Below are 25,599 nucleotides of genomic sequence, written 5' to 3' on the forward strand. Positions count from 1 at the left end.
TGGAATGTTTTCTCCTGTTCCTTTACCTTGAGTCATGAACCCTTCATTAATTGTTTTCTTTTTTTTCTCTGCTCTGCCCAGCTGTGACAGGTAAGAGAATGAGTGAGCAGCTGCCATGGGTGCCTGGTATTTGGCCAGGGTCAAACCACAACAAGCACCTTCCAACTTCTTACGGGCAGCTCTTTTTATAGCACTACAGTAGACCTGTTTTAGCCGAACATGCTGCTATCAGTTTAGGGTAGGGCCTGGAATCTCAAGAAGCCAACCTCCGTACTTGAAAAACCACCAAAACTCTCCACCAATTACTCTGCAGCAAGCACCCACTCATGGCATCCTTCACTTTATGACCTTTATTACCACTGTAAGCAGCTATGCTTCAGTCACCATGTGTTCACCAGCCCTCCAGAGCAGCTGAGCATGTTCTCCTACAGATGTGTCAGAGAGAACTACTGCTATGATGGAGTGGAAAGGAAAAAGTGGATCTAAAGGGTCTATTGAGGTTGTAGAGAAGAGAGGGGAAGAAGCAATAAACAAGTACAGTAAGGGAGGAGAAGAAAGGTTTTTACTCAGGCAGAATCATACAGGAGCTCTGTGACTGAGGCAGGGTGGAGTCAGGCTTTCCAGACTTCATTATTCCTGCTGTTTTCTAACTCAAGAATTCCAATAAATTAGGCAGGATTATGTAATTGTGAGGGAAGGGGCTGTGTCTGCAACAAATACTCTCTCATCTGTGTGAGAAGCTTTGCAGATACAACCTGTGCACTGTGGAATTGTAAGGGAGAGCAACTCAATCCTGAAATTTCTCATCTTCCCAAGGTGAATTTTGCAGCCTGCTTTTGGGCCTGTTTCTTGGTAAACTGTCTTTGAGGGGCAAACTCTTGATTTGTGGTGCAGGGCACATTTGCTAGTGAATAGTGGGTACCTAGAGGAAGAAAACGGAAGGAAAAATCCCTCAGGGAGTCTTTTTTTGGGCTGACCTTTGCTGCTGGTCACATTGATAACTTCTGGGATGATGTTTTTTGACCTTGTAGGCCTTTTAGGAAGGTGGGACAGGAGCAGGAATCCATGTAGGAATCCATGTGTTAGGGTGATGTGCTTTAGCACAGCTTTTTCATGTTGCATTACTGAGCAAGAGAGGGACAGAAGAGGCATCTTACTGAACTCACAGCAAAAGTTTTCCTTGAAGATTAAGGACACAAGTAAAAAGCAGGAGACAAGTAAATGAACTTACAGTTGCAATAAAGTGTTGAGCTGCTGTGGGCTTTTAAATAATTTTATTTGCTTTATCTATAAAGACGCCAGTGTATGATGAGGTGCATTTAAATCTTCTTGCATGTAAACAGATGTATCTGTCAGTGGCATAATGCATCAAATCTGATCTTGCGTTCTATCTGGGAAGTGAGACAATTGTATCAGAAAATTCACCCAGGCAAAAAATAGCAAAGTGAGCAGAAATTACATTTATGTCTGTGGTGGAAGAACTACAGAAGGAGGGAGGATGAGGGTTTGAGAAATAACCTTTTTTAAAGTATGTGTTGGAGATTAGGATTTTTCCCTTTTTTCTCAGGGAATTTTTCACTCATTTGTTGTCTAGGAGATGATGATGATACTTTAGAGACAAAAGATGTGGCTGGGTGCGGGGAGGGGCAAAGGGTGCAGTTTGCTAATGTCTCTTAGCTGGGGGGGGTCTTCTCTTGGGAAGTACAGAGATACCTTGAGATATGGCTGGGGTCAGGGGGTGGGCTCAGCTCTCTAGCCCGCTCTCACTCTCTCTCAGGATCGGAGTGGAGACTGTCCTAGGTTGCAATATAGATGTAGTTAAGTATTCTATTACCACCAGCTGTGGGCCGTTAGCTGCTATCACCTGCTAATGGCCCACTCTGGATGACAGGCAATGGGCCATCCGTTAGCTGTTACCAGCTGCTAATGACCCACCCCGGATGACAGACAATGGGCCATCAGGGACCCACCGTGTGACTCATGGACTTATCTCATCCCATTGTGGGATGCTCTGCCCAGGAGGGAGGAGCCAGGTGTTCCCACCTGGATATAACCTGGCCTTGGAACTGCCTGAGGTAGCCCTGTCTACTGGGTTCCCAGAGGACAAGCGCTACCACTGGATCTTCAGCTGGAGACTAGACCTTCACAGGATCACAGCTTCAACTGGACTACTTCAGTTGGACTGCTACCACCACCCTAACAGGGTGTTAGGTTGTATCTGACTTTGTCAGTGCTTTTTCCTTGTATTATTTCACTTGTTTTTACTTTCAGTCTTGACTTGTGATCTCCCACTGGTTTGTTTTCAAACCAATACAAAACAGTTGTGGTTTTGGTGCGAGACTGTTGATGCCCAGAGGATTCGCTGCCACTGCAGAGTTTTTGTCCTTCTGTGCTTCTCCTTATCGTGGGTGAGCATCTGCTCGCAGGAACAGCTGTTGAACTGTACCTTTTCAGCACCTGACCTCACTGGGAAGGGGACCCTGACCCCCTCCCTTTTTCTGGCGGGAGTGTCTCCTGGCTGCCTGTGGCAGCTGCTTGCGGCAGCCTGTCGGCCACTGCTCAGGCCTGCTCTTTTCTGCCTCTGCCTCGACCTTTTTCCTACACTTTAACCCAACACCCTGCATCTGCCTGGACACCACCCCCCCACCCCCCATGGCTCCTGCTACTGTCTCTCTCTCTTTCTCTCTCTCTCTGTTTCTCTTCATGGTGGAGTTGCCATTACCAGGTAGAGAGGTGTACCACAGGGCCCCCTGCAGCCGCAGAGGGATCAGCGTAGCTGCCCAGCCTGGCTGGGAGCCAACAGCGCCTCTGCCAGCTGTGGCCATAACTACACCAAAAGGGAAAGTGCTTGGCAGTGGAGAGAAGGCTGTTATTGGGTCTCTCTTTTTTTCTGTTTTTTGTTGCTGCTGCTGCTGCTGTTGTTGTTTGTTTGCCTTATTATATCTATATATGTATATATTCCAGTAAAGCACTGTTATTCCTTTTCCCCTATCTTTGTCAGACAGCCCTGTAAATTCAAAGTTACAGTAATTTGGAAGGGTCACATTTTCCATTCCAAGGGAGGTTCCCACCTTCCTTGGCAGGCACCTGTCTTTCAAACCAAGACAGTATAGTACCCTATGAAAATGAAGACATTATAATCACCATTAATTAATTACATGTGTATTTCTTTGTATATAGCTGAATGTTTTAGTCCAGACAAATGTACTTTGATGGATTGTACCTAAAGGGTTTAGCCCTTTGACTCCAGAGTTCCATGTGAAGTATTTGGACTTGCCAAAAATCACAGTAGATCATGTGATGTATCAAGGCTGCAGCTCCTTGTAGTGCACGTGTGAATATTTAGATGTCAATGAGTCCATTACAGTGAGGTTTTCCTTTACTTTGATCTTGTGTCTGAAGCATGTTGCATTTTGTGTGGCATCCCATTTGTGGAAAGTACTTTAATTGCCATGATTTCTTAACATTGTTGTAAGAGCATAAAGATGCTAACATATAGTGCAACTGGAATTACTAGTCAGTGCCTAATCTAATGGAAGAGCTTTGCTCATCCCAAATAATTGCCTTTCATAGCCGGCAATAGTGTGAAGGTATTTTACTTGAGAGTCATTGTATCAGGGTGTATTTGTTACTATGCCTGCTGAGGAACAGAATAATAAACCACTTTTTGGGGATGTACTCTTTATCTTTTCAAGTTTGGTTGAAAGCAGGAGTACAGAAATATTCAAGAACTTCTTTGAAGGAGAAAAGAATAGTAAAGATACCCTTGCTTTGATGCTGGGAAAATGTCATTTGGAGACTCACCAGCCTCACTTTCAGATGCGTAAAGTGCAGTGGATGGCTTTGCTCAAAAAATAATAATCTTTCCCCCCTTCATCTATAGTTAAAAAATAATTCCTTGGTACTTTAAGGATGAAGGGTCAGTATTGAGATCAGTGGTGGCCAGGCCTCTGGAAGACAGAAGAGTTGTAGTTATTCCTACTTCATGCACCAGAGATGGTTGCGCAGGTCATGCTGTCACTTCTGCTCCTACCCTTCAAATTCGGGTCTGCATTGCTGTCTCTCTTTGATGCTGTGGGTCTCTAACTGAGATTCATGTTACAGGCCACAGATAAAATGGGGAAGTGGAGACAGTTTTGCTACAGAGCTGGTTTTGGAGGCAGTGTTATGGGCAGGAGTTAAGCCTCTTCTCATCAGAAAAATTCAGATGTTTCAGGCTGCTGGGGCACAGACACATTTTATCAGCACCACCTTGCCTTCATGTTGCCTCATGGATGAGTTTTAGGGAGACGCCTTAAACTTCTATTCAAAATTAAATTTGAAATTGAAAACACCTACAAATTCCTTGTTTACTATAGGCTGTTTAAGTCCTTCAAACTAGAGTGAAGATCTTCAACCATATGGCTTAACATGTGTCATGCCCAAGTTCAGAGGACAGCCATGCTGGGGGCTGGCGCAGGCATCCATCCCTGCCAGTGGCTGGGCACAGCAGCAAACTCTCTTTCAAACCAGGTTTTGACAGGCGCAGCCTCTTCCTCTTCATCTGTAGCTACTGAGTCAAATATTGTGAAGCACACTATGACTGGTTCATTTTATCGCTTGGTAATTATGCTTACTGAATCCTTTTACTGAGAAAATTGTAAAGTATCTAGGTGCTTTACATCTTCCCTGCTTTTCTTGACTTCTGAAAAAAAGAAAAAGCATTTTCAACAAAGCATTGTTTCCTTGAACTTGACCAAGTGCATTTGGCTGGCACTGTGATGCAGATTGCAGCTTACTTTTAATTGCCACTGTTATAAATGAGAAAGCATCACACATAAAGACTTAGGTAAACATCACACTTAACAAAAGTTCTTAAAGCTTCATGTCTGCTTAAATAGATGTAATAGTGTATGTGTAACATACTACGTACTAAAGAAATGTGGCTGTTTGGGCACAAGAGCTGGCAGAGGTGTTGGAGCTGAGGAGCAGGGCAGAGCAAAGCCCCAGGGCACCGACACAGGGAAAGAGTTGGTCTGTTCTTTGGTGCACTATGCCAGGTGTGGAATGGCTCTGGATAATCTATCCAAAGTCACAGGGAAGTGACACATTTCTCTGAATGTGCTCTAATATGTACTGTGCAGGCGACTTGAGCTTGTCCATTTGTTTTAGCAAGGTCTTTGTTCTCATTGGCGACATGAAAATGAAGCCTTGAGCCCTAGAGCCTCAGCATGTGTGCTGCCTTCTCATGCAAAATTTAGCACAGGCTTTGTTTGGGAGTACTTCTGTGAACGTGCTTACTTTTTGGTTTGGAGCCTAACCAGCTGCAGCCATTCGCTAGCAGGTGTTTTGTTTTGTTATGGATTTTCTTTTATTACCTTTATCATCTTTGCTTACTTTCTGTGCAGTGTTGGAAGGATCTTCACATTGCATCTAGTTTATGCAGTGGCTGGAAAATCTGCTGATCAGGACCACGTCTCACATCATGCTTTTATTTTGCACTACTTTGTCCTGATATCTTCCATTACACAGATAGGGCAATCATCTTATTAGGGGTGTGCCCAGTTGCTGAGCCTTTTTGTTTTTGGAGAAGATTTTAAAGATTTTATGAATGGTTGCCTTTACTAATCCTAATTCTTTTATTAGAGGTCGATTCTTAATTCTTTCCTTAGTATTTGCTATGTTGAAAAATGAAATTTCTGGACCAGAACTTCCAATCTTACAGCAAAAAATCTGTTGTTGTTCCAATAGTATTTTTCAGATGATAGAATGTCCTTGACTTAAATAAAATTATCACATACTAAAATGTAGCATTATAACCTCCGGTAAAACTGTTTTTGAACGATGTGAGCCACTAGCCTGTTATAATAGACCAGGATGACACAATAGAAGAAGTCTGTTACAAATGCAGTGGAGAACTGAGTATCAAGAGGGGGATTACTGACATTGTTGAGGGGCAAAGATTATATTTCTAAAATGAAATTAAAATGTAACTTAGTACATTGGAACAATTGTTGTGGTGATATACAATTAAAAGTGAAAAGTTTAGCAAGAAGTAACTTGCAGGGTGTTGGTAGCCTTCAGCTAAATGAGTATAGGCACGCGGTAGTGGGTTTTAACGTTGTAACACAGCCTCTACTCAGAATTCCCCTTCAGGGCTGTTTTCTCCAGATGGCCAGAAATCCATAAGCTGGCAGGGTCTGGTTTTGTCCAGCCCTTCTCTTCAAGTGCGGGTGAGCAGCTTACTGGAACACATGTAGCTGTTATATTGGTGTGTTAGATAACCTGAGGCAATGTAGTGATTTATGACGGCATAAACAGACAAGTGGTGTCATTGTGGTTTATTATTAGTACCTCTACACAGGACAGATTTCCAGTTGTAATCAAAATACCAGGAGATCTTGAAGAAGGCAGAAAAGTACAGTAAAATAGCGATAAATATAAGGCAAACAGAGGTAGTGTTGTGATGGTAGAGATACCAACCCTTTGCAGTTGGTACAAATTTTGCAAGCCCCCCCTTTCCCCCCCGATCCATGATGTGGTCAGGGTTTACCATGGCTTGCTAGGGGAACAGAGAAAAGGTATTGGTAAGGACAAGGGGACAGCTTTGGGCCAGGGAGGCTTTTGAGGCAGTGCTGCTACCTGGGGATATGCTTATCCAACCTAAGTATCACAGGCAGGGTGGTGAAGGCCAGCAAAGGATGCAAAGTCAGTATGCTGCTGTGTTGGAATTAAAAGTAATGGAGTTGAATTGGAGTTGTAATGGAATGAATGTGCAATCTCAGCACATGGTAGTAGCAACTACAACCAGCACTGGGCTGGGTTGCTCCATGAGTCAAAGAAATGTAGTAATGCATAGCTCTCTGAATCATGGCACATACTGGCAAAGAAAAGTAGTATTACAACTTCTTATTTTTAGAGCCTCTCTTTGGAGGCAGGATTGCTCTCTCTTCACGTGTGCTTGTTTCCCCAGTGTATTCTGCGGGTTCCTCATTCAAAAAAGCAAAGAAGCCTTGAAATCTTATGACTCAGCATCATTGAAAGTTAAATGTGTACAGAAATGATACAGTTGCAAGCTTGCCTGCAAGCCTAAAGTTCTGGAAGTGCTTTTTTCGGATGGATTTGTGTTTCTATTAGACTAGTCCAAGCAAATTAAACATTACAGTTGTCAACTGATTTCAGTCTAGTTCTTCAAACTGCTACTTGAACATTAATGTATTTAAAAAAGAAACAACCAAAGTAGAACAAAAGTTCAAAGCTTTGTATTTAAACTTCAATAGTAATTATCATTAAAGGAATGAAAAAGGTTTCTAGAACATGAGCTCTGTGTATGTCTAAATAATGGACAGTTAAATTTTATTTGTAATAAAAATAGAATTGAAGGCAATAGAAATCACCTGTAAAGTTGCAAGTGATTGGTGTTGCCCAGATTTTCACACACTTAATTTTCTATAATTCTATATAATGGAGTATTACAATGAACAGCCATCCTTCTGCCCAGATCCTCCATTCCTCCCAAAAAGCAGAGGAGGGCTTGTTCCAATGGATTGTTTGTTTCTGTGAAATTCAACAATTGTTTTCAAAATGGAGCCTCATTTAAAATGAGAATTTGGGTGACTAAGGATGCTTTTGCCTTATTGTCAAGTAATATGATTCTATAAAGCAGTGCACACTTCCTGTGTAAAAGTCAAATCTAACGCTTACACCTGAACAGCTAATATTTCTGTAGTGTATTGTTATGAGTTGGTTGATACAATTAGATGCTCAAAAACTAACATGCTTTATTTTAAATGAATGCATGCTTTTAATGACACTGCAGCTGAAGCTGCATTGCTCAAAACTTTGGACATACAGCTTTCCATCTTTCATTTGGTTGCTGTAACTGAGTGGTACATCTGATTATGTTACTTTTCACAGAATGATAGAGTGGATCACGTTAGAATGGACTACAGTGGGTCATCTGATCCAACCTTCCTGCTCAAGCAGGGTCATCTCAGAGCAATGGCACACCTCTCTGAGTGATCTGATCCAGTGCCTGGTCAATGCACAGTAAAGAAGTTCTTCCTCATGTTCAAGTGGAATTTCCTGTGTGTCTGTTTCTGCCCATTGCCTCTTGTCCTTTTACTGGGCACTACTGAGCAGAGCCTGGTCCATGGTGTGACCCCTCCCTGCAGACACTGACAGGGGATTTGATGAGGTCCCCTTTCACTCGTCTCTCCTCCAGGCTTAACAAACCCAGCTCCTTCAGCCTTTCCTCATAACAGAGATGCTCCAGTCCATCATCTATGTAACCTCCACTGGACCCACTCCAATATCTGTATGTCTCTCTTGTCCTGTGGAGCTCAAAACTGCACGCAGCACTCTGATGTGCCCCACCAGGGCTGGGTAGATGGGCAGAATCACCTCCTTTACCTGCTAGCAATGCTCTTCCTAATTCACCCCAGGATCCCACTGGCCTCCTTGGTCCCCAGGGCACTGCTGGCTCAGGGACAGCTTGTTGTCCACTGGGACCCCCAGGTCCTTCTCCACATACCTTCTCTTTGGCAGGTTTTGGCTCCCAGCCTGTGATGGTGCCCAGGGTTATTCTTCCTCAGGTGCAGGACACTGGAGTTCTGCATGAAGTCATCATACTCTTGAGTCTTCAGCAAAGCGCCTGTGTGCTTGCCTAGTGCTCAGGCACTTGATTAAATTAGCAGTTGCCGTAATTTAACATGGCCTGAGAAAGTTCAGGTATGTGTCAGGCTAGTCCCCAAAAAGGCGCAAATTGATGTGTATTTCACTACAGGGTTTGTGTGTGGTACCACTGGAAACTGAGACTTTGTTAAATGAAAGTGCAAACTTTGTATTTTGGGTTACCAGAAAGTGTACTTATTATTTTTCCAAGTTTATTTTGTACACCCCTAGAAAGCATTTCTGTTAATTTGTAGACATTAGGCTGTGCTAGGGAAAGATAAAAATAACAAGATACTGTTTTTTCCTAGTTAATTAACTGAGTTAAGTGTTGCGGTTTAGAGGATGTTATAGCAGACCTGACCCTCGAGCGTCTCTACCCAGCCCGGTTCAGCGCCTCAGTGCTCCAAACTCTCTGTCCCAGGGTTGGAGACTGCGCTCTCACTGGCTGGGGAGCCATAAGGTTAGCTCTGGTTCATCTGCTTCCACAACCAGCGGTGATAACGGAGGCGAGGAGGGTCTATGCGTTGTGTCCATGGAAGATGTTTATTCGCATGGTGCAGCAGAGGCCAACGACCTCCCCGAGGCAGAGATGCCTCGTGGGCGAAGGCTTCACATGCACAGACACATGTGGTGCATAAACATGTGCTATATAGACACACGTGGAGCATAGACTGCAAGATGGCGGAGGGTAAGGGGTTTTATAGGGAAACAGAGAGGGGCAGGGACAGCACACTGGCCCAGTGACCTCTGGGTACAGGGGAGGTACAGGGGCGGAGTTAGGAGTACAGGAACCAATAGGGGAAACCCGAGGGAGTGGCCAGGGCCACGTGGGATGGGGAAGGCAGGACAATAGGTGACATGTACAGTCATTAAGAAAGGGGTGTGGGGAACTTGCAGCTATTATCACAATAGTTAAGGAAGCTAGTTACTGGTTTCTGGCTGGCTAATTGACCTTAAGGGCTTCAGATTAAAAGCACTGAAATATAGCAAGGAATTAAATGCAAAATATAAATCTTAGGGATTAGCAAAGATATTTGTTGAATTCTGCTTTCTTCCAATGCATTGGGTGTTGGTTATTTTTACAACTGACTTATTCATTGTAAGCCTTAAGGGCCGCTTCATCAGCTCCCTGAGATGACTCTCTACTCAAGAGTGAACTTGTAGTCATCTCATTTTGATCAATTATTCTGTTATTACATCCTAGTAGCCACTGGACTACCTTGTTTCCTTCATTTAACACAGACTGTAGTTTTTGGAGGCTACAGACAAATGGACTTCAGGGAGCTGATGATTTATGCCAGCTGAGTCATGTGCTTTCACAATCTATTCAGTATGTACACTTCTCTAAAATACTCTGTAATTTTTCCTTTAAAAATATATTTGAGAGCGTTTGGGTTATTTAATTGCAATGCCAGAATTGTACAGAATTGTAGTGATTTTAGTATTATAAATTATGTTACTTATCAGCTGAGTTTCTTCTTACTTGTCAGTACCGATGCTGTGAGCAGTGTTTATTTCATGAGCATGTAAATTTTTGTTCTGCTGTTGAAGACAGAACAATCTCTTTGGTCAGGTATGTCCTTGGGAAAAAAAGCTCTTCATCCACTTCAATCTGACCAGATATTCTGGTGATCATTACTCACCTTGTTCCCTGGCTGATGAGCTCTACTTGCTTATCAGCCTTCTGGGCTAACCCAAATTCATCTGGCTGATTAAATGAGGATGCAATGAAGAGACTGCATCAGCGAAGATAACTAAGTTGACTTTGTTGCTGTTAGCACTGTAATTCAGTGGAAATATTCTCAGATGCTTTGAAACAAGGTGCTGGTGTCATTTGTGTTATGTGGAATACCCAAGTGTTTCAGAACACTTCATACCTTCTCCCTGCTGCTATTAAGATGCAAAATGTGGTTGTCCCTTCCTTTCCCTGTAGTCCCCTTCCTGGAACTCGATCTGCCAACTCATGATTTCATGTTACACCACACATGTCTGCAATGGGTCCTGCAAGTTTTATTATACTGATGTTTTCATAACCTAAGACATCTGAGGTCAAAGATAGGAGCTCCTTTCCAAGGCAAGCTGGAAAAAGGTCATAGTTGAAGCACCATCTAGAAGCCATTCCATTCTCTGCAAACAGACCCTGCCACTGATTCACAAAAGCTGCTAGGAGTAGCTAGCGGTTTAACAGAATGGGGTATTGGAACCAAAATCAATATTTCTTGTGTGATTTTTTCTTTTTTTTTTCCCTTTGCAGTGGGTGAGTTTGTGAGTGATGCCCTTCTGGTGCCAGACAAGTGCAAGTTTCTTCACCAGGAAAGGATGGATGTATGTGAAACTCACCTGCACTGGCATACTGTTGCTAAAGAGGTACATTCATCTGTCTTAAAATTTCCTGCCTTCCTTCTTTAAAGCTGCATCACTCTTCTATGGATGACTTTAAATATAGCAGTGACGTGGAAACAAAAATCAATACTTTGGAATGTCTGAGTGAATAGCATTTTGGGTTTATTTATAAAGTAGGAAATGGTAGTCAGAGCAATTAGAGTCTATGATTGAATACATACAATTGACCTTTAAACATTAACCCTCTTTAATAGCACTGTTTTTTCCTCACAATCATTCACATACTCACTGTGTTTTTTGCCTCCTCCAGTTTCCTGTGTTAGCACTGGAACTAAATGCCTAGGATTTGTCTTGAATCATTGTCCTGGGTGGACATTATCCATTATTTAACATGGATATGGCTATGCTAGGTGCCCACAGGAAACAAACAGGCCTCAGGGCCTGTTGATATCACTGTGTGATATTCAGCAGAAAAGAGTAGGAGAGCTGATCAAACTAGGACTAGCCAAAGGCATTTTGCAGTCAGGCACAGAGTTTTTACAATTTAATAGAGTTTTATGGAAACTAGAAATTAACTTAATGTTACAATTGCTAATGTGGTTTTGACTTTTTTCCTTATGTAGAGAGGTTTTAGGAATAAAAGCTTGAGATGAGCTTCCAAGATTTCTGACTGCTGTTTTTTTGGAATCTCTTGGTTTATATGTTGTCCCACCTTCTGGAGATGAGATTTGAAATGTGCTCAGCAGCTTTTCAGATTTTCAGTTCTTATTTGAATCATACTCGAATGAAGCATTTAAGGCTCAACCTTCACACAGAGAAATTCTAGTTAATTTTGCCTACTCGCAAACTTGAAATGTCAATAGCCAGGAAGATCATCACTGTGCACCACTGAACTATTTTCATTTCTTCACCTGTCATACATCACTGTATCATTAAGGTATAATTGTGCATGACTGGCTATTTTCCAAACAAGGCTTAGAAGTACTGTACTGGCAGAGGTGTCAGCCGAGACACAGTGCGTTTCCAGTGTAATAGGTATTTCACATGTTGATTTACCTTGCAGTGAAGTCTTCAATAGCATAAATGCATCAGGATTGGGATTAATACATCAAATAATTATTCTGTCTTCAAGTTTCCTGTTTATGAGGCAGAGCCTGTGAGGATTTTAGACAGGAAGATAGGGAGTTATCATGTATATGAGAGGAGACAAGTCTTTTATTGTGGGAAGGACTGATAGGGGAGCTTGTTGCTTACTGATAGGAGAGCTTGTTGCTTACAGTGGACAGAGGTGGGGAGCTGTCTACAGTCAGGTAGTGAATGCAAGTGTGACCTTTCTAAATTGTGTTTCAAATTTCAGAAATCATGCAGTTCACCAGCTTTAGCTTCGTATGACAGTATGCAGCCTGTTCATGTTTTCTCAAAGTCTGTTGCATCTTTTAGTCTTCATGACAATATTGTTGCTGCTTTTTTTTCCTCTTTGTAGTCCTGTAGTGAGAAGAGCATGAATCTGCATGACTATGGCATGCTGCTGCCCTGTGGAATCGACAAGTTTCGTGGTGTGGAGTTTGTCTGCTGCCCATTAGCAGAGGAGAGCGACAATCTTGATTCAGCTGATGCTGAAGATGATGATTCAGATGTCTGGTGGGGAGGTGCAGATGCAGACTACGCAGATGGAAGGTACAGTGACTTTGTACCCTTCAATTTGTTATTAAGGTGCCAAAAATCTGTCTAAAAGGCCTTGGCATGGAAGAGTCTCTGCACCTTATACATGAACTTGGACCTACAGTGGTTGAAAGCATCAGTGTTCTACTCTTTTTTTTTTTAGCTTTGTACAGAAAAGTTTACTTTTAAAATAGTATGCTTTTTAATGCCTTTATAATTTCTTCAGTGAGAAGTATTGCCATATTTGCAACACAAATGCTTAAATGCATAATTTTTTACAAAATGCATAATTTTTGGCAAATACATAAATGGTGTACTCCTAAGAAACTGCATGTGCAGTCTGGGGTACGGCAGCAGATATCAGCCAATGTAACCAGTGTAGGTTTTGAAATACTTTCATTCGTAAAAGGCATTAGCTATGTGCTGTTATTGCTGTAAGAATATTTTTCTGCTGATAATTAGTTTCTAAACATGATCTCAAAGAAAATGTGTTTTAGTATCTAGCCTTTGACAGATTCATTAATATGCTGCTGTTGAGAAGGAACATGGAAGTTTCCTTTGAAAGGCAATGGTAGATGGGAATATACAATCCCTGTCTGCTGCTTTGACCCCCGAAAAACTGCCAGCTGCCCCAAAAGCAGCAACGGAAAGGCGGCTGGCAGCGCTGAACATGGCCCGGGTGCACAGTCGCGGTGAAGCAATCAGGCGAGTGTGGCTTCCAGGAGAACGGTAGCGCTTTAGGAAAGCGGCAAATATGAAAGAGGCGTAGACTCCTGCGTTTGGGATTCTAGAGGGTTTATTATAGGAACGGGGGTGGAGGACAAGGTAAAGGATAAGGTAGCCTAGAATCCAGAAACCCAGAAGCCCCGAGCCCGGTTCTGCACGGTGTTAAAAGGGCGGCGAGCACGGGGCGTGTCCAGACCCAGAGGACCTATCAGGAAGGGTCTTAGGGTGAAGGGCAGGCTTACAAACCTGTAACAGTATTGCAGGGGACGGTACATGACTTTTAACCAATGGGATGTTTTAGTTGGGGGAAAATTCTGGAACAGAAATTATAAATTTAAGGCTAATTCACTGCCACACCTGTCCTTACCCTTCCCATCCTGTGTGCACATAGGCTAATTTTGAGCCAGATATGGATTGTGACAGTTTTGTAACTCTCAGCTGAAACTGAGTGGTCGGGTGCTCTTAAAGCCTTTTCATATCACTCTTCTGAACATGTCAGACAGCAGTTTTAAGAGCAGAATACCATGTCATGTCCTTGCAAACATGGATGCCAACAACTCTCAAAGATGGCTTTCTTCATAAACTAAGATCAATTCTGTGTGTCCTCCCCAGGCTTTCATCACTTCATACTGTTCTAATGCAGTGTTTCTACTTCTTTTCTTGTACAAATAATGCACAAAATCTAAAACTTGGGGCTTATTGCAAGTGGCTTCAAGTACCACCCTGAAAATAAATGGGAACCGAATTACGTGAATAATGTGGAAAGTTAATAGGTCTGAATTGTGTTATGTTTGGACTTGTTAATAATCCAGATGGAAACAATTTGAAGAACAGTGCAGAGATGAAGGACAGAGACTGAATTGCAATTTGATGCAATAAGATGGCATTAAGACCTAGAATAACTAGAAACAGTATCATGGTAGGTATCTAAATCTTTCCTGTCAAAGCATTAGTAAATGTTGCGAGGAAGAGCCCTTTGTGAATAATGGAATAGTTGTAAAATAAGTATTTCCCTGTTGTTGCAGTGGCCTTGGCTCAGATGAGCTTGGAGACAGATGAACCTGAGGAAGTGCCCTGGGTCTGAGGAGACCTTTAGCTTAGGGTGACAAAACGATGCTCGCCCAAGACACCTTGTAGCCAGCATCCTTAATATGCATCAGAGAACAAGAGTATTGGTTTTGGATGTCTCCTCCTCTTTATCCCATATGGAGTTAATAGCTAGAACGTTCTACTCTGTTCCTTCTAGCCAAGTTTCACCATTGGTTTTCAAAATTCTGTACCCTCCCTCCTTGCGTCCCCATTCCCTGGTGTCCCTGCCAATCCTGCTCCCCTCGCATTCTGGTTGGTTCTCCCATGTAAACCCCTCCCATCCTGCACCTCCTTCTTAACCCCGTGTTCAGCATTGATCTGGGCTCTTTTCGTCCCAGATCCAGCCGCCTCCTTTCCATCGCCCCTTCCCGGTTCTGTCTGCCTTCTCCGACCCGCCGTTCCTACCTAATAAACCACTGGATCTCGACCTGAGAGACTACATCTATTTTAATCATCTTGTCTCTTGCTCGGCCTCTGTCTCCGAGGCACTCCACACCTGCGCCCATAGCACTCACGGCAGCACCTGGTCTAGCATGTGAGGTTCGTGGTGGCAGCCTCCTTTCGTGTGGTTTCAAGGCTCGCCACCTGTCCCAGAGCGAGAAACCGCACCCTGTGATAATTTCCAGTTTTCTGTCATAAACAGGAGTGAATGGTCAGACTATTTGATGCAAAAGCCTGCATCAAAGAGCTTTGCATATTCCATATTGATACCTTTGGACTTTCTTCTGACTTGTACTTCTAACATCTGTCAGTGTCACTATTTATAACCCTTTTAAAGTGCCTTTAGACTGTTGCTGTGTCATTTCTGTATAGTTAATTTAGATTTTGATAGGGTGTTTAAACGTTCCTGTATTCTAAGAAATGAGTGCAGACCTTGTTCTAACTGAAATGTTTGTTTTTTTCATTAAATATATATATACACACATGCAGGATAGATTGCTCCGTCTATCTTATTGTCTTGGTTTGAAAGACAGGTGCTTGCTAAGAGAGGTGGAACCCTCCCTTAGGACAGAGAATGTGATTTCCCCTCCCTCCAAATTATTTTAATTTTGAAATCAAGGGCTTTCAGGCATAGGTATGGGAAAAGGAATAACAGTTCTTTACTAGTATCTATAAACAAGCAATGACAATAATAGCAATCACAAATAAAACTAGAAACCAATAGGAGATGACTTTTCGAGCTGGTGAGCACTTTCCTGCGTGGTGTAATTACGGCTGAGAAGCATGCAGGGCAGCTCTGAGCAGCAAAACAGGGCGGCAAGGGCTGGGGCTGGCTCTCCCCGGCTAGCCAGCGAGGTAGCAAGGATTTCTGCAGTCACAGCAGATGCCACAGCCTTGCGTGGCAAAGCGGGACAGGCAGCAGGAACAGCCAGACTCCCTGACAGCTGCTGCAGAAATGCAGCCAGGAACAAATGTGCACTTCCCAGTGGGAAAGAGGTTGAATCAAAGCTCACCCAGCCAGGAGGAGAAAACAGAGCACAGCTGAATCTCCTGCAGTCACAGCCAGAAGCAAAGAGCAGCTCCTCCTCCCGGTGTCCGATGACGAGAGTACCAGTTCCAACAGCCGGCTGCCTCTGTTCCCTCGTCCACTCAGCACACCCTTCTGTCTCTTACAAAAGACTTGACTTGGCTCTAATCACCCATATACTTGTTGCTTAGTAACAGGGATGGAGAAAAAATTGCAATGCCCCCCAACCTCCGACACTTATATATCTATTATGTGTCTTATATAGGTAACATTTATTATATACACCTATATATAAAATACATGCCTTATATGTATAAGATCAAAGATTCCAAAATTATTTTAAGTAAAAGAGCTCACAGGGGTATACAGTACTTGTGTTTGTAAGACAGATATTGGCTTTATTTCTGTTTTTTTTGTTTTTGTCACTGAACATTTAATTTACTATTCTAATCCATTTTTTTCCTCCTAAGTGAGTTTTATATCTGAAGCAGTGAGTTCAAGAATAACTTAATACATTTTGTGTTCTCTAGGAATGGGAGCTCTAATTGCATTTCAATCAATTTCTAAAGTTACAAGCAAATTCGGATTTATTTTTTTTAACCTCCTCTCCCACAGAAATACTTGAAAAAGGAAAATGAAAGATCCTTTTGTGGGACACTTGTATTTCATCTGCAGAGCCAAGCAATTGGTAGTTCTTCTAGACTGACTCAGTCATATTTCTTGCTGCCTCTTCAGCTTTCCAGCTACATTTAAACTGTGTGTATTTGAGCCAGAAATACTTTTGAACTTTAGTTTTATATATATATATATTGTTAGGCAGCAGTAGGTGGAAATTCAAATTTTGTGTGTGTATATTTATTCGTATCTGAGCGTATGTTTGTGTGGCTACCGATACATGTATGCCTTAGTCCTAAACTGATTGTGTGGGAGAAAGGAAGTGTAAGGTAGGGGAACTCTTTGCTAATGCTAAATTGCCAATGTTCTCTGCTATTAAAGCACCTCTGCTTGAAGTCCTTACACAAGTCTACATTGTTCACTTTATGTGGTTATACAAGTCAAAGTGAAGGTGACATGTTTGAGGCAGAGGTGACAAGCTGAAAACCAGATGATTGTAATCTCATTTCTCAAAACTATGACAGACCAGAATCCAACAAATGTGGGTGATCTATTTTTAACTTTATATCTCAAGATATCAGATCTAAATTTAAAAATATTTGCATTTATGATTCTGAATGTGTAGAGGAAAGCACATTGCAGCCATTCAGTTAATAAATTATCTTTTTCAGACTCTTGCATTTTCACCCCCAACAGTTGTCCTTGAAGCACTGTATTTTTTTTTCCTTTGTCAAGAGTGTTTTCTTCTCAACAGGGGGAAGAAAAGCTCTGCAGCATGTTGTAGCTACACTGTTAGAGGGCATGTGGAGGAAGCTTGGGCTGCAGTGCTTCATAGTTGGATGTCCTTCCTGCCCAATATCTGACCACCACCTGGGTCTGGATCTAAAAGGATGTGACTTGCTTGTGTTGTGGCTTGTTGGCAGTACTTGGAGGAAGGTGGGAGGGTGTATTTTGGTGACTGATGATACGTATACCCGTTTTGTTCATGAGGCCAAGAGGCAGGATCCACAAGTGCTTTTGAAATAGTCTTTAACGCTGACAAAGAGGTCACAAGCATTTTTCAGCAGTGCTGTTCCTTGTTGATACCCACGCCTTTAATAAAATTTACCTTGAAGTCTGCCTGAGGTAGAGTCAAGTGTAGGTGCTGACTTTCAATATAACTGCAGATCTCTCCCTGCATAGCTACAGCTCAGTCAAGTGACCTGCAAGCTCTGGCTGCCCTTGTGACTCAGCACAGCCTGGTGGCCCTCCTGCCTCTGTGTAGGAACTTGCTGGAGGCTTTGGTGTCTTTGATGTCCAAAGTTGAGCATCTTTAGGAGTGATGGCCAAGCTGGAAACTGAAAACAGGTTTTCTCTGTCTACATCTATCTAATATCTGTCTCTCCTTGTCCTCCTGTCAGTGTATATCAGACCATACAGGCTTTCCTTTCCACTAGGAAAGCAGTCTTGCTGTCATTTTCCTTCTTTCGAAGCAGGGAAACTGAAGCACCGTAAGTCTCACTATTGAGAGTTGTATGGAAAGCCTTTCTTAAAGTCCTGTAGATCAGGAGCAGAAGATAATGCTTTGACTTCATCCAAGTCTCATTTTTCTAGACTGTTTAAATATATTTTCAAGACCCAAAATAGGAGATTTCATTTCTCATTGTTTTCCCCTCAGCAAGTTAGACCAAATTAATTTTGTCTGTTTGGTGAAAAAAAGATATAAAATGCTGATGTGATGATGGGATAGTTATAAGTGTCTCATTGTGGGGAGTAGTGTACTTTTTATAATGGTTTGGTTTACAGTTTATGAGAAACTTCTGCCAAGCAAGTCTTTATGGTTTGTTCATACTTTCCATTAGCATAATAAATACAGTATTTTTTTACTACAATAATCCAAAAGAATACAGTCTATTTTGTGCTGAAAATCAGGCATCTGTGAAGTAAAACTAAAATAAATTTGTACTATATAACATGATAATCATATTATTCTCTGATTTTGGAACCCTATAGCAGACTGAACTTAAGGATGAGTGCTCCTTTCCCAGACGATAAAAAAAATGTATTTGAAATTATGTATCTTTTTGTCTCAATGAAGAGCTTTGGTGGTTTTTTGTCAGTAGTATCTGTAAAAAGTTACTTCTTTCATACCTGCTTCTTTCAACTCTAATCCAAGAAATCCTGAAAAGCATTTAAAGCTGGTCAATTTTTGTAGCGGTGAAAGCAGCGTTGTGTATGTGCCTGTTATGCTGAACACCTTCCAGGTGGGACACTGTGCTTCTGTGGGGAAGAGGAGTCACAGGGCCCAGCAGAATTGCTTTGCTTAATAATTTGTTGTAAAATCCTCACTTAACGTGGAGGAAGTGTATATTTAATTTCTTTTGCTTTCTAGCTCTTTATACATCTTCATCTATGACTTAAATGTTACAAAGATATCAACCCATGTGTTACCCAATGTCCTCCCTTCAGAAACATCTGCAGGTTAACCTCAGCATCAAGTTAGTTACAATCTAAATTCTCCAGAGTGCTGCCATTAAATCACACTGTCACAAGGTGTGGCTAAATTGGTCACTGTTGTACAGTGCTGTGACTTGTTATAACAACACACAGACTCCTGTCCCGCTGCTGCCTTGATAGAAAGTAGGTGTACAGGCAGCAGGCATGTCTTCCTGTGGCACAGGTATCTTGGGGTGACATAATGAAGCTACTTTATTCCCTAACCGCCTGCGTAATGCCCAGAGCTTCTGTACCTTGAGGATGGACTGGGGGGAAGGGTGGGGGAGGCAGAGCGAGGGGTCAGTTCAACCGAACGGTCAGTTCAGCTGAACCTGTGGGTTGGTTAAACGCCTCGGTCCAACGGCCCTGGCTATAAAAGCGGCCCGGTCCAATGGCCTGGGGAGAGCCTGCGGGGAAGACGGCTCTCTGCCGGGCTTCGGGAGGGAGTGCGCCGGTGACACGGCACTGCTCTCTTCACTGCTCTTCCTGTTAGCTTAGAAAAAGGTTTTGTTTCATTTCCTTTTCCTTCCCCTGGCCTCCCTACCTTCCTTCCCTTCTCTTCAGCCCGGGGAGCCTGCAGGGTGGCCCTGGCTGGTCAGAGCTCAAGGAAGGCCACGTCTGTCACTGAGGGGGCAGAGTCCACCAGTGAAATCCACCAGCTTCGCCTGCTGTGCTGTTGGCTCCTGTGGGTGTCCTTTTCCCTGTTTTTTTTCCTTTTTTCTTCCCAGTTTCAGTCTGTCATAATAAATAGTTCAGGTTTTTTTCCACTTTCACTTGCTGTTTTTGTTTCATTGGCAGAGGAAAGGGGAAAGCCCTTTTCCCTTGGGAGGAGGCGCTCATCCCAGAGCGTTTCCTCCAGAAACTTTGGCTCCAAAACTGGGACAACAAGTTTATGAAAAATGCTTAAAAGTCTAAAGACTGACGCATAAGCAAGTAAATGTAATAATATACAAGAGTTCACGTAAGAATTTTAAAAGTCAGATCTAATGGGGTTTAGTCATTTCACTTCACACTTGAGGAAAATTCTCTTTCCTTTTGTGTTATCTTGACAAGCTCTTTTTGTTTGAGCCTCTGCATGCCAAAGCAGTGGGAGATGTATTGCAGGCAAGAGTCAGGAAGATGTTGATGTTTTAATTGCAAATACACTTAAAAGCAAGTAATGCCGCAAACTCCATGGTGTTCTCCATGCTTATGGTGTTCATTGGCAAGGACTGTCCAAAATACGAAATCCTCTTGCACTGTTTTCTCCCCATTACATCTCCCTGTGTTCCCCACACCCTTTTTTCCCCCCCCCTGCTATCTCTCCATTCACCCCCAGGAAAATGTATTTGAAATACAGCACAAAAAGAGAGCCATTAGGGGAGAATTGTTTGACCCAGGTATATATTATACTGTCTGACCAGGGATATAAGTAATCAAAATGCTCTAATCTTCCTTATCTATTTCTTTGATGGATACTCTATTTTCTTTGGCATTTCCTGGACGAAGCAAACTCGGCTTGAACATGGAGGAAAAAAGGCTAAACTGGGAAGAATCAGATGGTGGTGGTGGTGTTTAAGTACAACTGGAGGGAGAAGGCCATCTTGGATACATGAAGTAAAGCTGTGCTGTGGCTATGTGAGCCCTGGGATGTTACAGTCCTGCAGTGGGAAGGGCTGCATGGCTGAGGACCTGGCTGGATAATAGAGGGTTGTGAGGGAAGAAATTAAGGGGGAGGACCAGATCTTTCAGAGATTCTTACTGCTTAACTCCTTCACTTTCTGTGCATTTCCTCATGCTTGTATCTAATATGCAGTGACATTGTGTATCTTCTCTCCAACCTCCTTCTTTACCATTGTTCATAATGTTGTCTTGTGACACTTGAGTCAAAAATCAGAGCCTTAATTGGAAGTCCAGCTCAGGGTCCAAAAGATTTGCCTGAAAAATGTAGGATCACTGAATGATCCAAATTGGAAGAGACCACCAAGATCATCTATTCCAGCTGTAAACACCATAACCAACAGCACCATCATAATCACCCCTAAACTAAATCCCCAAGTGCCACATCCAGATGTCTCTTGATCAGTTCCAGGGATGGTGACTCTAATACCTCCCTTATTTCAATGCCTGACTGGTCTTTCAGTGATTTCTTTTTTCTAATAGCTAACCTGAACCTCCCATGGTGAAACTTACAATCATTTCCTCTCATCTTTTACTTGAGACATGGCAGAAGAGACCCAGCCCCACCTCACTATCCCCTCCTTTCAGGGAGTTGTAGAGAGAGAAGGTCCTCCCTGAGCCTCCTTTTATCCAGGCTGAGCCCTGCCCAGCTCCCTCAACCATTCTCCACAAGACTTGTGCAACAGACAGTTCCCCATCTTTGTTGTCCTTCCTTTTGAAATTTTTGCTGTTGTAAAGCTAAAAGTATTATTGATCAAGAAAAAGAAAGGTGTTGAGGCTAAATTCTTCATTGGAAACATTGTCACTGGAGGAAAGAAAAAAATTAATGTTTTGTGTCTAGATTGTTCCGTTGTTTTCAAGCCATCTTGCTACTCATGTTAAACAATAAGTTCTCATTGATGTAAGCTTTTTCATTAAATTGGAAAGCTAATTCCTAAAATTTCAGTGAGGAGTGCTGCAGTAGGAATCTCCTATATGATTCTTTCAGAAAGTATAACATGAAAAAAGCCCCCATCCCAGCCCTAATCCCCTACATTGAGCTGCTGAATCTGAACCAGATGGACAAAGGGTCTGTTCTGCAGGTTCTGTCTTAGAAGTTACTTTCATTTAGATGGATAAAAAGATTTCCATTTTTGTATGCTGTGCAGGCTGAACTGTAGGCTGTTCATAGCCCTGAAAATTTACGGAAAACTGAGCCTTGTGCCTGTTGCAGTGATTCACAATCTGCTTGATGGGGAGCTCAGTTGTCTGTGACAAAAAAGCAGGATGGAGTGCAGCCGGAGGCAGTGTTTTCATCAGCTGTCCTAATACAAATTTTTCTTAACTGGGGATCAATGCCCTAAAATGAACACTAAGAATTAAAAACTTGCTTTGTTGTTCTTACTTTCCACCCCCCCTTCCTGAAGTTTTCTGTGAGTAGAGGTTAACACCAATTATTGAGATAGGTAGATTTTGCAGTGCAAGAGTTATCCGTCACTAAATTGCTATTTCAGAGAAATAATTCGTTTAGGGAGATAGGGTAGAAGGTGTTTTGCAATATAATGTTTCAGCTAATTGCTCAGAAGTTTACATCATCTTGATTTTTGTGGTAGAACTGTTGGAAACTGAAATAGTTTTATATCTGCTCTAAACAGATCTATCTATAAATGGTAGAGCTTATCTGAAAACTTTCACGTTTTTATAAATATTTTAATGATAAAACTTAATCACTTGTCTTCATAAATTAAACTAAGGCATCACTAAATTGTATCATGTGCAGTATAATTGCATAATGTTACTGCTTATGTTGAAGAACTCTAGAAGTATTTTGTCCTATTTGCTTGTTTTGTATGCTGACAGCATAGCCTGTGTCTCACATTCTTACATTAATTGGGTTTGTCACTCATGTTGGCTGCTACTTATTTTTTAGCTAGCTTATTACATATATTTTTAATAACCCTTTTAAAACTTTTTTTCTTGGAGGTGAGGTTGTTAAAATTCTGAAAGCATAGAAACACCAGAACAGTTATGACTAGCAAGACTGGTAAGTGCTGGATTTCTTCTTAGGACAAGAAAAATTAGAATGTAATTGATGTAACAGCACATTGCTTTAAGAGGTAATTGCAGTGGTTGCTGAGCTGGCATATTCAATCACCATTTCATTATAAAGCATTAACTGAAGTGATGGATGAGGCTCTGGGAGTTGGGAATGAATCTAGTTGAGGAAGTAGTGAGTAGACGGTAGCCAGGCTTTCCTGACCCTTGATGAAAGCAGTTCTAGCTATGCAGGCTACCTATATGACTTCAGTGAATGCTGAGCTTGTTTCAGGAGGCATCAAAAATACACATTTGGTAGGCGGTTCACTTGCAGAAAAGTGTTACATTTTTTTGACCTCACAAAAGAGAGCCATCAGCTGCCGGGCTTCCCTTAAATACCAGGCAACAACTTAGCAAAAATTTTGTTGCTTAAAATGACTCGTGGTTACTAAAATGTGGGAGAGAAAGTTTCGTGTATTAATCAGCTTAAGAAACTTTGCTGATAAACCTGCAGAAGGTTCTCAGAAGTTCTTGTGACATTATGATAAATACCGCCCCATTTTAAGAGCTGTACTACTTAAAATGCATGAAAAAGGGGATGTTTAGAAATTTGAGTCCTGGGTTTTCAACACATACTGTCACACCAGCATGACTATGTGCTGGAGGATGCATAGCATGATATGCCTTCATAAAGTTATCCAGCACTTCCTGCTCTGCTTTACCTTTCAGAGATACTTGTGGTCTGTACTAGAAGTAAGAGTTTGGCATTGGAGTGGTTTGTAGACATTTCAGAATTCCGTTCTTGCAAAGCTGTGCTTTAACAGCACAATGGAATGAAGGGTCTTCTGTAGTACTTCTTTCGCTTTGCCTTCTAACAAAGGCTACGTGGGATACGTGGATGAAACACCAAAACCATCCAGGTTGTTTTTTTCTTGGCAGAAAGGTTTTCTAATCTTGCATGCAAATGTGTCAGCTTGATTAGGTGATGACAAACCCTTCCTTTGCGTGAGATCCCTAGTTCGATCACTGCTGATAGAAAAAATAACACTGAAATTGTAACCTCAGTGAAGAAGAAAAGGTCTAAACGATAAAATGGTGACCTAGAGAACTCGATCTGTACTTGTTTCTGCCATAGAAGTCTTTTGCCAGGCTTGGCATGCTGTAGCCACCATAAAAAATTTAGTATGAAAAGTGCCCCTTTTTATTCTGGCTGTGTGAGTGGAAATAATCTGCTTTGCAGAAGTCCTGGTCCCTTGCAGCTGCTGCTGATGGCAACCGTATTTAAGAAGTTTAAGATGGTACATTCTTGAAAAAATGTTTTTCACTGCCTTAAATTGAACATCCAGAATTATTGCATGCTTCTGGTATTTTTCTTTTTTTTGTGATTTTGTTTTGTTTGGGTTTTTTTTTTTTTCTCAGTTATAGACCAAAATTACTCTTCCAGTTTTCCCCTGTTGTCCTTGTGTGAGGCTAGCAAGATGATGAATTCCACAAACAGGGCAAGTACTTGGTTTAGTACAGATTTCACACCGTGTGCCCCAGATAAGCAGTAGGATAGCAAGTTGAACAAAGAAGCTCTGACTGTTTCATTCTGAGTACAGCAGAAATTTTGTGGAAAGAAATGTATTGTAACAGATCCAGATTTTTCTGCTGATTTCAAGCTGGCTCAAACAAAGCTGTGCAGATGATCTTCCGTCTGCCCTCTTCCATCACATTCACTTTTAATGCATTTCTGATGTCAGGATTTTGATCATATTTATTCATTGTCATCAGGCTCACAAAGACTGATTTTGTGTGTTTGCAGCTATTCTAATTTTCTAGTTTCTAAGTTTCTCTTCAGCAAAAATAAGCAAAGCAAGAAAGCATATGGGTTAAATGCATTATTATTCTCTTCTCTAAAAATTACGTGCTTCCTGCTGAATCCTTCATCTTCTGAAGAGAAGTGTCGGAACAGTAATACCAGCAACAACTTTTTTTCAGAGAGAAAACTAGGTCAGTTTTGAAAGTTTGCTTTCCTGTTAGTCAACAGGTACCTTCTGTGAGATGAAATGCTACCTTATACCTGTGGCTTTTTAAGCAGCTCAGTTATGAAATTTCTAATTGTATAAAATATGCTATTTAATTATGGGGAGAAAGGATAAATGTATCTGTCAGAGGCGGTAGGGCAAGGAATTTGTGTTTGATTTGTGTAAGTGTTCTACTTAAAAATTGGATTGAAAGATTCGTAGTGCAATTTTTCTTATTTTCTACACATTTAATGGAAACAGGCACATATTTTGGTATTTTTTTTGTATAAAAGCTTAGTTACAGTGAAAGGGGAGTGAGAGAGTCTGAAGCACATAGTTGGGTTGCTTTTTCTGTCTGAGAACTCAGAAGCAGCCTTTGAAACAGCTTATTTGATTTTTTTTTCTTACTAAACATGAAAATAAAGATCATTCCAACCTCTGCAGTAAAGGAAAACAGAACAGAAAATTATTAGCGTGACAACATGAATGTCTGAAAAATGCTATGAATATGAATTGTCTATCCAAACTTGCTGTGCAATGGAAGGTGCCCATTTGAGTTCTTTAAAGTCTAAAATTTATGTGTCCAAATGTGATATTATTTCTACTTTGTCTGAGATACCCTATTTCCTAATATATAATCCAAACCTAATGAAAATAACCAAGGCAGTTTTGGAGCATTTTTTGATTTTGTGATCATTTTAACAGGCAGCCCAGAAACACTGCTGTGGGTCAGACTTTCAGTTTTGTAATTTTTCAGACTTTGATACCAATAAGCCATTAAAAAAATGAGTTTCATAGACTGGGCATCTGACATAACCCTTTTTTTTCCTGGCTCTGTGCCTTATCTCACAACTGCAGTGCAGTTTAATTCTTGCCCTGTTGTGTATT

The 25,599-nt window shown here is 41.7% G+C and overlaps 1 protein-coding gene across 5 annotated transcripts in view; it reads left to right on the top strand.

Moving 5' to 3' along the window:
* APP (amyloid beta precursor protein) overlaps positions 1–25,599 on the top strand; it is a 232,257-nt gene that overhangs the window by 102,568 nt on the left and 104,090 nt on the right. For all 5 annotated transcript variants that reach the window (XM_085074621.1, XM_085074630.1, XM_085074611.1 and 2 more), the window contains exons 4-5: positions 10,907–11,019; positions 12,479–12,672. In XM_085074621.1, the coding sequence (XP_084930747.1) occupies positions 10,907–11,019; positions 12,479–12,672 (307 nt within the window). The remainder of the gene's footprint in view (positions 1–10,906; positions 11,020–12,478; positions 12,673–25,599) is intronic.

The sequence above is a fragment of the Lichenostomus cassidix genome, chromosome 1 (assembly GCF_008360975.1).
Source record: "Lichenostomus cassidix isolate B80296 chromosome 1, HeHo_3.0, whole genome shotgun sequence".
NCBI classification, from domain to species: Eukaryota; Metazoa; Chordata; class Aves; order Passeriformes; family Meliphagidae; genus Lichenostomus; species Lichenostomus cassidix.